This window comes from Manacus vitellinus, unplaced genomic scaffold (genome assembly GCF_001715985.3).
Source record: "Manacus vitellinus isolate BGI_N305 unplaced genomic scaffold, ASM171598v3 scaffold_87_pilon, whole genome shotgun sequence".
In the NCBI taxonomy this organism is placed as follows: domain Eukaryota; kingdom Metazoa; phylum Chordata; class Aves; order Passeriformes; family Pipridae; genus Manacus; species Manacus vitellinus.
This window is the reverse complement of record NW_021940854.1, coordinates 1,245,673-1,258,693: the sequence shown is the minus strand read 5'-3', so window position 1 is coordinate 1,258,693 and position 13,021 is coordinate 1,245,673. Positions and strand designations below refer to the sequence as shown.

Below are 13,021 nucleotides of genomic sequence, written 5' to 3'. Positions count from 1 at the left end.
CTGGACCAACCTCCCCTGGCGAGGAACCACCTCTGCCCTGGAACCTCCTGCCGGGAACGTCCTTCTAATGGCCAATTCCTCTGCAATCATCACAGCCCAGCCCAGGTCATTAAGCACCCAAAGCAACCCGTGCTAAATCCCACAGAACAAACACCACAGCTGATGGATGTGCAGGGTAACACAGCCCAGCAGGTCTCTCTTGTGGGCAGAGAGTGGCAGGACTAGTAATTTTGTGAATTGTATCATTAATAAAATATATTTTATTCTATTTGATGCTGACTTTGGAAGGTTCCTGTATGATTATTACATTTTTAAGCATTGGATTTTTTTTTTTTTCTGAAGGCTTTACTGGAGGCTAAATTGAGATCTAATACAAAATTCAAAGAGGTTCTGCTGAAATGCCATTAAAATTTTAACTTTATGTTCTTTCAGGGGTTTAAAACTTATAGAGGCAAAGCAGTACCAGCCAAAAGGAATTTAACTATCAGACTCCTGTGTTCTGTAATGGGGAGAGTGTCCAAAAAAGAGACAATTTTTCTGCTTCCTGTGAAGAATTTACCTGCTCATGATATGTCTGAGAAACAAGTCCCAGCCCCATCCATGACTACACATGATATATAAATGTCTGCAAGTGTTCATTGCATGTTGGCTCCTGCAGTGGTTTTAATTTACAACCCACAGTTGTAAAACCCTGGGAAAAAATGTCCTTTGCAGGCTGTTAGGCATTAGCAGCCTCATATAATATTTTAAATATGCCACAGACACTGAGGCAGTTGAAATGCCTGCTGGTGTCAGAGCCATCTCCTGTGGCACTGCTGCTTCACACCATCCAGGAGGAAAAAAGAAAAGAGAAGACAAGCTCTCATGTCTCCCTGCAATTATTCCACACTGGTTTTAATTCCAGTGATAGCTGCTGAAAAATTTATGAATAAGCTGCTTGTCTGCTCTCCAAAGCTGCCTGGTGGAACTTCACCACCCTGGAACTGCAGTGATGTTTGCTGACACTGGAAGGTGTCTGGATGGTTTGTGTGAAGTCTCTCAGGGTTTGTTTCTTGTTTAAGCCGAAGGTGTCAAACAGAAGCACTCTGTGACCCCCTGGGGGTGGGTGTTTGTTGTTCTGGGGGGGTTCAGTCGGCGCTTACAGGACCCCACAGGTGGAATAAGTGGAGTGGGAAGCGCAGGCAGGAGGTGGAGGGTCAGCAGGGCTGGGGGGGGATGGCAGTGCCTGGGCTTTGCTCCTGGTGTTTTGGGTTATTCCTTGTATTTACATCCTTAGGCAGTTGTTTTGGTTGGAGGAGTGGAACAGGGGGGTGAGACAGTCCCTGGAAAGCAGCAGTTGGGGAAAAAAATCAGGGAGTCCTGGAGTGGTTTGGGTTGGAAGGGACATTAAAGCCCACACAGTTCCACCCTCTCCCACCAGCCCAGGCTGCTCCAAGCCCTGTCCAGCCTGGCCTTGGACACTTCCAGGGATCCAGGGGCAGCCCCAGCTCCTCTGGGCAGCCTGTGCCAGGGCCTCCCCACCCTCCCAGCCAGGAATTCCTTCCCAATGCCTTTCTCAGCTGATGATCTTTTACCAGACCTGGGGGATGGTGCAGCTGCTCAGGAGTTTGGGTGGGGCAGGAGGATTTTTGGGATTGGATTTCTGCAGCAGCATCTCAGGACCCACAGTGAGGATCAGGAGGTGCACCCACACATCTGCCACACACAGCAAATGTGTGTGTACAGGCACATATTCCAAATATTCCTAAAGCCAGGACTGCTCCCTGATCCCATTTTGTGCCACAAACGCAATTTCTCCTCTCCTGCTCACCCGTCATAAATTTTGTCCTACTTGTTCACACGACTGTTTCTTAAAAACCTACATGCCTTTGTTTTGACAGGGTTTAACATTCCCCAAAGGGTTTTGGGCATTCATGTGGAAAAGGGAAAAAAACAGCTCCTTGCTGCAGCAAGAGGGGCCCAGGATGCAGGTCTGCAGTGCAGGGCAGAGCCCTGACCCTGGGCAGGGCTCACCCTGTCACTCAGCCTCGTTAGCAACGTTTAATTGAATTATTTCTGTGAGATAATGGGCCATTTTGGGGGGTTATTGTTAACCCTTTTGTTTTCGGATCAGTGCAATGGAACAGGTAGAAATCAAACCTCTTTGGAGACAGGGGATGGAAGGGGAGGGTGTTGGGACGTGGACGGGGGGAACTGGTCTTGCCCTTTGGTTTGTGCAGCATCACAATCTGCATTCAATGGAAAATTAAGATCTTTCTTGCACAAAATGTTCTGGTGCAAAAGGATTTTGAAGTATATATATGACATTATACATCTAATATCTGTGCAGATGGTAAAACCTGAAATCCCTGGAAGCTGAGTCTCTGGGCTCATTCTTTCCCTGTCCTTCTCCTTGAGGACACTCAACTGTTTCACTTTGTCTCATCCTTCAACTCAACCCAAACAGATTCCTGAATCCTGAAGTTTTGGCTTAGGAGGGAATCGTGATTTTTAGACCTTGGCAAACCTTGGGGTTTGTTTTTTTTTTTGGCAAATCATCAGCAAAATCCGTGGTTTGCTGGTAGGTGAAGAATTCCATCCATTCTCACTCTGCTGGTTGTGCTTTATTAAAATGAGCTGCCGAGCAATTAAAAGCTGCCTCTCACTGTGTTTCTGAGGGCTTCAGGGGAAGCCTCGGGGTTCAGCTGGCATTTGGAGGGATTCAGTCAGGAACAGTGACCTGCTGCTGTTCTTCCTTCCCTTGAAAGTCAGGAGGATGACACAGCAAAGGTAACTCCTGTGCCTTCCACGGGCAGAACCAGCCAGGGGGGAGTTTGCAGGTGATTTGTGCCATTCCTGTGGGTGATCCCTGGGGTTCCTTGGGGAACACAAACTGGCTGTGCTGGTTCTCACAGCAAACAGGGGGTGTTCACCCAGGAAGGCTGAGGTGAGCTCGAGCTGTGACCTGACTCCACCTCAGATTTCACACTGGAATAACTGAGCTGCCCTCACCCAGCCCCTCTCACTCGTGACAGAAAGAAAGGAAGTTGCTGTTCATTCCCCCAGGAAAAGCCTTCCAAAGCCTTGGAAAGCCCTGCCACAGGAGTCACCCCTGCCTTGCACTCCCCCAGCCTGGATGAGAGCTCCCTGCTGCTCTCCTCGTGCTGCAGCAAGGAAGGAGTGCTCAGTTCCAGGGAAATCAGTGGAGCCTCCCCTGATTCATCCTGACACCGGTGCTGTGGCACCACATGGCAGCGTTTAACCCTGCCCAGTGCCTGTGCCCCCCCAGCTCAGCACAGGAACCCCCTCCAGTGCAGGGCTTATGTTCCATTTAGAGCCTTAAACGGAACACACGGCGCTGGCCGGGAGTGCCAACGAGCCCTGGAGAACCCTGAGCTCCTGGAAAACCCTGAGCTGCTGGAGAACTCTGAGCTCCTGGAAAATCCTGAGCTCCTGGAGAACCCTGAGCTCCTGGAAAACCCTGAGCTCCTGGAGAACCCTGAGCTCCTGGAAAACCCTGAGCTCCTGGAAAATCCTGAGCTCCTGGAAAACCCTGAGCTCCTGGAGAACCCTGAGCTCCTGGAAAACCCTGAGCTCCTGGAAAATCCTGAGCTCCTGGAAAACCCTGAGCTGCTGGAGAACTCTGAGCTCCTGGAAAATCCTGAGCTCCTGGAAAATCCTGAGCTCCTGGAGAACCCTGAGACCCTGGAAAACCCTGAGCTCCTGGAGAACCTTGAGCTCCTGGAAAATCCTGAGCTCCTGGAAAACCCTGAGCTCCTGGAAAATCCCGAGCTCCTGGAAAATCTTGAGCTCCTGGAAAACCCTGAGCTCCTGGAAATCCTTGAGCTTCTGGAATACTCTGAGCTCCTGGAAAATCTTGAGCTCCTGGATAACCCTGAGCTCCTGGAGAATCCCAAGCTCCTGGAGAACCCCAAGACCCTGGAGAACCCTGAGCTCCTGGAGAACCCCGAGCTCCTGGAGAACAAAACACCACCAACAACTGCAAATATTCCTGGCTCAGTTCCCAAGCAGCCTTCCCCAATCCATCAGGGAATCAGGAAGGGAAAGGCTGATGCCTCTGCTCCAGGAACCCCTGAAAACTTCCTTGGGAAAGTCCTGATGAAATGGGTTCCAAAAGCACCTCCTGCTGCCCGAGCTCTGGGGTTGGCAGGGCCAGTGCAGGGGAGCAGCAACACTCCAGGAAATACCAGGAAAGCCTCTGGGGCTGAGCAGGAGCTCCAGGCAGGGATCTGGGAGGCCAAGGACCCCCCTTTTCCACACCCCCAGGTGATGGCACAGCCTGGTGTGACAGCACAGCCAGGTCAGAACAGACCCACAGGAGCTCAGGTCACTCAGGACCTTGATTTGGGGCACAAAGGCCACCCAGTCCCTGGTCCATGACCCTCCTCTCCATCAATAGATGGAGCTGGTAGGACACAAATCCATGGGAAGTCACTCCTGGGCTCTGGGATGAGATGGAAACACATCAAACAGAGCTGGCACTCCTTTTAAATTGGATCTGGGATTGTTATCCCATCAAAATAAATATGGATGAGGAAGATAAGACTATTCTTTTAAAGACCAGTTCATTAAGTTCTGATGAATTTTTATAATGTACCTGCTACTGTTCTTGAGTTTATTGTGAGTAACATTTTATCTGCCAGCTCCCTTTGGTGACTTTCCTTTCATGATTTTTTGGGGGGTTTTTTTGAGATAAAACAATGCACTTTAGAGAAGCTACTGATGAATCTGACGTCCGACCAGAAACTGTGGGGTGGTGTTTGGGTTTTTTTTAACAAATTCAGAACTTGTCTGTCTCGTGGCTGTGAAGTCAGAGGAGCTGAGTGTGTTTTTGGAAGGGGACAGGCCCATTAGCTCTGGCAGAACAGAAGTACAGCTGTGCAGGGGCTTAGTTAGCTGAGAAATAAAAGGCTGGGTTTGGTGCCACAGCCTGGAATCGCTCTGGGGCTGCACAAAGCCCAGGACCCACCTCAGGACTGGGAGAAGTGGAAGGAGGGAGTCAAAGCAAAGAAACCCCAGTGTGGCAATTCCCTCCTGCTGCTTTTGTTCCCCCGGGGGATCATTAAACCTCAAAAGGCAGGAGAGGAGGAGCCCTTTCTTCCCTGTGCCCCAAAAAGCAATGGCTGTGTTTAGGAAAGCAAATGCAGGCACTTTGGTTTTTTAATGAAACGTTTGAGAATGTGCTCAGGAACCTGTCATCTCCCAGGAGTTAATTGATATTAAAGCTGGTGTTTCTCCTCCTAATAAACAGCAGGAGAGGAGCAAAACTTTACACAGGAATTCCTCCAGCTCCTCTCTCTGCTCCAGCTCCCAGCCCAGAGCAGGAGTGATCCCAGGGAGCTGAGGGATCCTGCTGGAGCCTGATTCCCATCCCCTCCTCCCACAGTGATCCAGCACAGGTTTGTTTAATAACATTCCCTTTGTTCTGGCAGATAATCATGGGCTGGCCCAGATAGCATCACAAATTTGCTCCTCTCTGATAACTGGGATCTTATCAGGGCTCAGGCAGCACGGAGGATGTGGCTTTAATTAAAATGACAAGATGGGACAGCTGAGGTGAGATCCCCCCCGGGCTGGCATCTCTGGAACATCAGCCTGGAGAGGGACAGGGTAATAAATGTCTTTCATCTGGGATGAGGGAGAAGGTTGAGAACTATTTTGCTGACACATTAATCATCTGTTGGCTGAGTTACTGCACTTGGAAGTTCTAAGGCAAGTGAAGTGGAGGTGTTCAGCAGCTCCAGGCTCTGCTGAGGGGTCCCAAGTGGGCTAAAACTGAAATGGGAGGATTTACTCCTCTCTTTTTGGTCATCAGTGATGGGAACCTCAGGTCCTGTGATGTGGAATGCGAGATTATTGGGGTTCCCTGCAAGGCTGTGGCTGTCTCCTGGTGGGATCCAATATCTCCTGGGTTAGAGGGGATTTGGTCCTGGCCTGGCTGTGCTGTCCCAGCAGGAATTGCTGCTGGAAGCAGCATTTCCAGGGCAGTGGGCTGGTTTGGAGTGTCCTGACTCCCAGTTCATCAGCTTTGCAATCCAGAAATTATCCATCTCTGGCTCTGAGAACACAAGTGTGAGGGGAGGGGTGTTCTGTGCAGGAAATGGGGGCAACCTGAAGGCACTTCTTCAATTCTTCCCCCCAGGACTGGGCTGCTCTGAGCTCTGGGGCACAGGAGGAGCCCCCTGAGCCCCCTCCTTGCCCCAGCACAGCCAGAGCTCTCCAGCTCTGTTCCACCTTGGAACATCCCAGACCAACAGGAACCCCCTGGACTTATCCTGGAGCTTATCCTTATCCTGGAGCTCCTCATGCTGCTGCTGCCAGGGCAATCCAGGCAGGGACAGAGCCCTGCCCTGTCTGCAGCCCAGGGCTGGCTGTCAAACCATCTGTTCCTCCCTGGGTCCCCATTCCCATCCCCAATCCCCTTTCCCATGGATAAGAGCCTGCTGTGCCTCCCCCTGGACAGGAGCCTGTGTTGCCCTGCTGGTGACAGAGATGTGACAACACCCAGAGCAGCTGAGGGAAAAAGAAGAGGAGGGTTTTTATTTCCATGAGATTCCCCCTGGGACAGGTTGGATCTTTGCAGCCCCAGCTTTCCTGATGGCCCAGGTTCCCTGGGAGCAGCTTGCTGAGGCAGGACTCCATCCAAGCCTCGTTCCCCAGGTTCCTGGCTGGGTTTAGTTTGCAGCTCCTGGAAGTTTCCAGCCTGTGAAGGTGCAGTGGGAGGCAGCAGCACATCAAAGGAGGCATCTGCCCCTCAGCAAGTGGGTGCACGGGAGGTTTTCCAGGACTAAGCATCTTCTAAATTGAAATTTCATTCTCTTAAACAGCACAACACAATCAGGGCGAGTGCTGTGAATATCCCAAATAACAAGAGATGACAATGGATGAAAAGGCACCAGGAACCAGCTGACTTAAGGGAAAATAATTACTTTTACTCAGCAAAGCTGAAGTGAATATTTTTGAATCACTGAATTGCCTGATAGAAACCTCCTCCTCGGAGGAATTTTTCTTATTAATCTTAGTGCTTCTTCTTGCTTTGTTTTATTCCTTTGCATGTGTTTTGTAGCTTTTAAATACTAAATGAAAGTGCTTTATATCCTGTCATCACTGAAATCAGAGGTTAAAGAACTACTCCACGTGGTTGAGGATTTATAGGGTTTATTCCCCTGCTGAATATCATGTTCTAAAAGCCTGATGTGATGTTCTGCTTTGGTGATATAATGTAATACACAGTCATTTGATTGGGTTCAAACAGTTTTTATCTCAAGGTCACGGCCCTTGCAGTGCAGGTTTCCCTCACACAACCCTGGAAGAACTGGGTTTGTGTCTCACTCTGCAAACTGCTGGATTTGTTAAAATAGATGTGAAATATAAACTTCCTCCTAAAACCCACCTGGGTTCTGCCCTGGGGAGCACTGGGGCTCTACATTTCTGGGACTGGAAGAACTTTATTGCAAGTCACAGCTTGGCCTCTACTCCAAGTGCAGTCTCCTGGTAATGCTTGGCTTGAGTCACATTCCCAGCTTAAAATATAGTCTCTGGCTTAGCAATGTGACTCCTCTTTATCTTAGTTCATTGCAACTACCCTTTAAATAATCAGTAATTACCATCCTTTAACCTTTAGTTCTAACCTGAGACAGCAGTTATTTAATATTATTTTACCTTAAGTGTTGGGGAAAGTAAAAATCTGTATTTCAAAGCAATTTAGCTTTAAGTTTTTATCATAAGATCTGTGCCTTTAATAGCTTCATAATTATTCTTACCTGGTCTGTCTTCTCCTGCCTCCCTTCCTCACAAATCTTCTTTATGGCACGAGCAAGGAATTGGCTCCTTCAGCTCCTTGAGCTTGAGGCAGGAAGGGGACTGGGGGCAGGAGGAAGGCAGGAGTGCATTCAATTCCTCCAATTTTTTTGGGGTGACAAGCAGCTGAACTATGGGAGAAAAGGACCCAAAGGTGAGTTTGATGCAATGCTGAGTTCCTGGGTGAAGGTAAATAGCTTTAAATACTGCGAATACACCGTGAGCAAAATGGTCCCTCCTTTGCCTGCCTGCCAACAGCTGAACATGCTGATGTATTTTCATGTGCTAAAGCAGATTTATAAGCAAATCCTTAAGAGACCTTCAAGATCAGAGGAAATCTATGTATTTTTAGCGTGTTTTGGTGGTAAAACAGCAACAGGTGGAGTCATGTCCCGGTGAGAGAATCAAACCCCCCGTGTCCCACTTTGCTCCTTCCTTTCATGAGCCCAGCGAGTTCTCCCCGAAGCCAGAGAAAAATCCCCTCCACCTCTCACAGAGGGCCACTTCCACTGAGCTCCCGGCTGCGTGGCCCTCTGGGTGATCACTTCTGACAGAGTTCATTGTATTTTGGTGGAGAACATAATTGAGTCCTTAGCGCCTGCCAGCCGGTGGCTGTGGGCGATGCTGCGCTGGCTGCCTCCCTCTGCTGCACAGAGCCAGAACTGCTGCGGGGCCGCTCCAAAATCCCCTTCTTCGCCTTCTGACCCCGCGGAAAGCGGAGAACAGCAAAGCTGCCCGGTCGGTGCAGGCACTTTGCACCCAAACGGGCTCCCCGTCTTTGTCTGGCTTCTGCCTGAAGTGATGTCTCAGCACCCAGGGGACCACCGGGCTCCTTGTTGTGTGTCACACCCGAGCTCCCGGGGCGGCTGCATCTCAAGAGGTGGCGTTAATGATGAATAATTCAGGGCTGTGGTTGCCGGGCGGGCGCCCTCTGTGCCTGCGCCGCAGATTGAAATGGAAATAATGAAGCAGAGGGTTCACCTCCCCCTGTTCCTCCCGTCCCTGGAAAGCCATTATTAGGTGGCTGTTTCAGAGGCCCGGGGAGGTGAGTTAATGTGGTTCCAGCTGACAACATCGGAATTGCTGGAATTCCAAGCTGTGCCCCATGCCCACCTGGAGCCCCCAGAGGTTGGAGCACAGGGAATCACTGCCCTTTTCCCAGCATCCAGCTGCAGCCACCACACAACCCCCTGGATGTGGGACAAGGGGGTGTAGGTGGGATCAGAGCATCAGTGTACATGGAGAAATCTAAAAGGGCATGGACATAAAACAACGATTGGTGCTGAAGCCAGAATTCCTCTTTGCCCAGCTGGAGAAAATGCTGCAGGTAAAAATTTCGAGTGCAGCTGATTTCCCCAAATTACAAATCAAAGAACGAATCAGGTATTGAGATTATGACATTTTCTAAATGGCTGGGTCTTATGATTCCTAAAATCGATTAGTGGAGTTCAGATGTTCATGCCCCCCTTGGCATGTTAATGCACATTTCCCCATCCTGATGCACAGCATTTTACTTTTTATCAGATTAACTCTTCTCTGCACTGTCTGTCAATTTTTGGAATGAGTAAACACAGGGAAATGCAAATAGTTGTGTTGCATTTCATCTCAGATTAATCAATTTAAAAACAATATAGATTTTTAACCCATCAGAGATGATGGCTTATGACAGCTCCAGTGGTGACTTCACTTTAAAGCAAGTGGGTTGGAATTGCTTAAAGAAACACCCTGGGCTTTTTGAAGGCTGGTTTTTTTCCCCATCTCTGAGGAGGCTGAAGTTCATCCTTTGAAATAAAAGAGTTTATATAAATTTTTTTTTTGTTCATTGGAAGCAGAATAACACAAAACTCGAGAGCAACACTCATTTCTAGCTACTAAAATGCAGAGTAAGGCAAAGTCAAAATGAGGGTAAGAAGGTGGGTACATTGCAAAGAGGAAGATGACAATGTGGATGAGCAGCAAAGTGGGATATTGTGGTGGAGGATGTCCCTCAGTCCCTCCAGGGTATCCCGTGCTTAGGAGGGATTTCTGAGGCAGAGATGGAGAAATGGTTGCACAGAACTAATCCTGGTGGTTGGTTTTGTTGTTGGCCTGGCAGGGCATGTCCTTTAAAGGGGGAGGGATGAGGGGCTGTGTTGTTTAAGATCCAAAGCTCCTCATCCCCATCCAGCTCCCTGGTTTGCTCGGGGAGAGCCCCGTGGGATGGCAGAGGCAGCTGTGCACTGCCAGGAACCCGAGGGCAAAGGAGGAACAGGCTGAATTTCAGCTGTTTCTGCATATTCACCATGCCCTGTGCAATCCAACCCTCCTCCCCACCCTGCAGGGTGAGAATGGCTCTGCTGGGGGGGCTCTTGATGGCTGGTCTGGGGCAGGAACAGAGCCCATGCCCAGGATTTCAGGGCTGTTTGCTCTTGCAGTGGATGTTCTGCTCCCTCCTCACTGATTTACCTGTTGTACAGGTGTGAATATTTGCACCAGAGCCAGTTGGTGCCTGCTGTTCCCTGTGACAACACCAGGGCTGTATTTGCATTTATGGCCCTGTTGCTGTCAGGTTTGCTCTGTGCCCCAGTGGCTCAGGTCCCAGGGCCAGCTCAGGTGTGGGTTTATTTGCAAGAGCTGGAAAATGAAGCAGCTCCTGTGAGTGTGCCAGCAGTGACCCCCTCCCAGCCTCTCCTCTGGCACCCAGATGCTGTGAATCCTGATTTACTGCCAGGCACAGGGGGGTTACCCCAAGGTCATCCATCAAAGAACGACCCCGGTGTAATCACCTGCCTGCAGAGTTTTATGTTGCTCTCCAGGAGAGATGGAGACTGAGAGCACCTTTGCAGACTCAGCTGGAACGTTCTGCTGAGCTTCCAGGATGCAGGAGGTGATTTATTTTTTATTTCCCCCCCTTTCAGCTCTGTGGGTTATTGAGAGTTATCGGGGCGCTGGCGTGTTCTGGCTGGAAAGGTTTCCTCTGCAGCTGCAAAGTGCTGGGTGGCACTCAGATAACGGGGCTGAAGGCACAGAAATCTCTCTGGCAACCGGCTCAGGGGCTCGGGATGGAGCCTGAGAGGGGGGAAAAGGTGCTCAGAAGGACCTGTGGAGGGAGGTGGTGGCAGAGCCGAGCCCTGGAGGGGAGATTTGGGGCTCCAGGTTCTCTCTGCCCCTCCCAGAGGAGTTTCCTCACTCCTGTGTGTGGTTGCTGTGTCAAGGTGTTCAAGGCTTTGCTTTGGCCTTTCTCCTTTCCCAGTCCTGTTTAGGGGGGGTTTTGATGCAGCTGCATGGAACTCCAGGCTTGGAGCTTCTAGGAAATGAAGAGTGCCAGATGTGGAGTGTGGCCTGAGCCCCCATTCACAGAAACACAGCAGTGCCTTGAGCTGCCACGGCACTTCCAGAGCTTTACTTCTGCGTTTATCAGTGTTTGAAGAACATGGAACTTCATCTTCAGCTGCGTTTCAGCACCTCAGGAGCTGCTGGCACTTGCCTCACCCTGAGTTTTGGGGGGTTTTTTTGTGCAATATTCTGCTCATTTTTATTTCCAAAATAAAAGCTGATTGAAGTTCCAGCTGCTGCCCTTATTTCTACTTTTGCTCGTTCCTTCCCCATCAGAGCCGTGTTACAAACTGGGAACTTGGTATTTTTATCCAAAGCACCAAACAGGGACTCGGTGGCGTAGGCAAAAATCCGTAATTAGTGGGGCTTGAAGCAGAAGTGGCTGTTTGTGTCCCAGGAAACGGGGCTGTGCTGCTGACGTGGGCAGGCCCTGGAGGGAGGGGGCAGGATGCTCTGACATGGTAAAACTTCCCTGACCAGCTTCCCAGTTCTGGTCCTCCAGGGGTTTTTTTTGTTGTTGTTGTTGTTTTGGTTTTTTTGGTTTTTGGTTTGTTTGTGGGGTTTTTGTGTTTTTTCTTTTTTTGTTTGTTTGTTTTTGATTTTTTTTTGGTTTTTTTTTGTTGGTTTTTTTTCTGGTTTTTTTTTGTTTGGTTTGGTTTTTTGGTTTGGTTTTGTCTTTTTTTTTTTTTGTTATTATTTTTATTTTCCTTGGAAGCGTTGGACAGGGAGAATGACCTAAAAGGCTGCTGAAGAAAATGTATTTTTTCCCGTGTTTGCTCCCTGCCTTTTCAGCCCTGCTCCTCCTCGGGAGCTGAGGGCTGGTAAACACACATGATGGCAAGGGAATAAGGATCTTCTGATGTGATGTGCTCAGATATTGATTTTTTTTCTCTCTCTCTTAAAATCCTGTTTACAAATTCCTTTTGCTTTAATTATTTGTTTCCTCCTGAAGACAGTACAAAGCCAGCCTGCAGGAGGACCAACTGACAAGCCTTGTTCTTAAGTAGATGTAACTAATCCTCCTGCATCTTTCCAGCCTTTATCAGTCAGGCATTTCAAAACATTTTGTCTGTAGTAACCGAGTCCCCTTAGACCTGAGATGTGCCCACACTCCCGAGCTTTGAGGCTGGGAGAGAGGGAACTTAGTGCAGCTGCTCAAGTGGGAAGTGTGGATGGGAATAATCCCCGTGCTCTGACTCTTCTGGTCTGGGCACCTGCTGAAAATGGAGTTTATTTCCAACAGAGGGGGAAATGAAGGATAAATCCAGTGTTCCACTGGTGCAATATGTGGCACCTTGGCCAGGACTTGCACCATGTTCCACTCCCACAGCCCCGTCCCTCTCACAGACACCACAGCTCAAGCACGTTTGTCCTCACCTTGGATTGCAGGAATCTCATGGTGAGACCCTTCCTGAGCATCAGGTCTCATTTTGTACCTTTTCCTGCTCCATTCCTGGCGGTTCTGTGTCCCCCTGGAAGCTCAGGCACACCAGGGTTCACTGGGGCTTTCCCCCTTTCCTCTCCCCCTCTGCCCACTGACCCCTGTGGGGCAAAGAAGACCCCACCAATTCCTGAAATCTCCTGCATTGGTGGATATAAGGACAGAGTCTGGAAGAACTAATGTTCTTCAGGCCCTAAAATTCCTCCTTTAGCCACTCACCTTTGTACCTTTGCTTTCCAACCTCTTACTGATCAAATCTGTTCAGGGCAGAGCAGCAGCTGAGCACTTGAGCAGAGATTTCTTTTTTTTTTGAGAGAGATTTTTTTTTTGGCCTCATACTTTTGCTTGGCCATGTGTCCTGATCAGGTATATAATAGAAATATTTATATGCAATTAGCTGGGGGAAGGGAGAGTGAAACAGTGACACTCCTGGCAAGAAACAGAATTTTTGATCACAGCCCGATG

The 13,021-nt window shown here is 49.4% G+C and overlaps 1 protein-coding gene across 1 annotated transcript in view; it reads left to right on the top strand.

Annotated features, from left to right (window-relative positions):
• Positions 1 to 2,755: 2,755 nt before the first annotated feature.
• UNC5D (unc-5 netrin receptor D) overlaps positions 2,756 to 13,021 on the top strand; it is a 100,875-nt gene continuing 90,609 nt past the window's right edge. Inside the window, exons 1-2 of the mRNA XM_029964990.1 lie at positions 2,756 to 2,769; positions 3,315 to 3,981. Of these exons, the coding sequence (XP_029820850.1) occupies positions 2,756 to 2,769; positions 3,315 to 3,981 (681 nt within the window). The remainder of the gene's footprint in view (positions 2,770 to 3,314; positions 3,982 to 13,021) is intronic.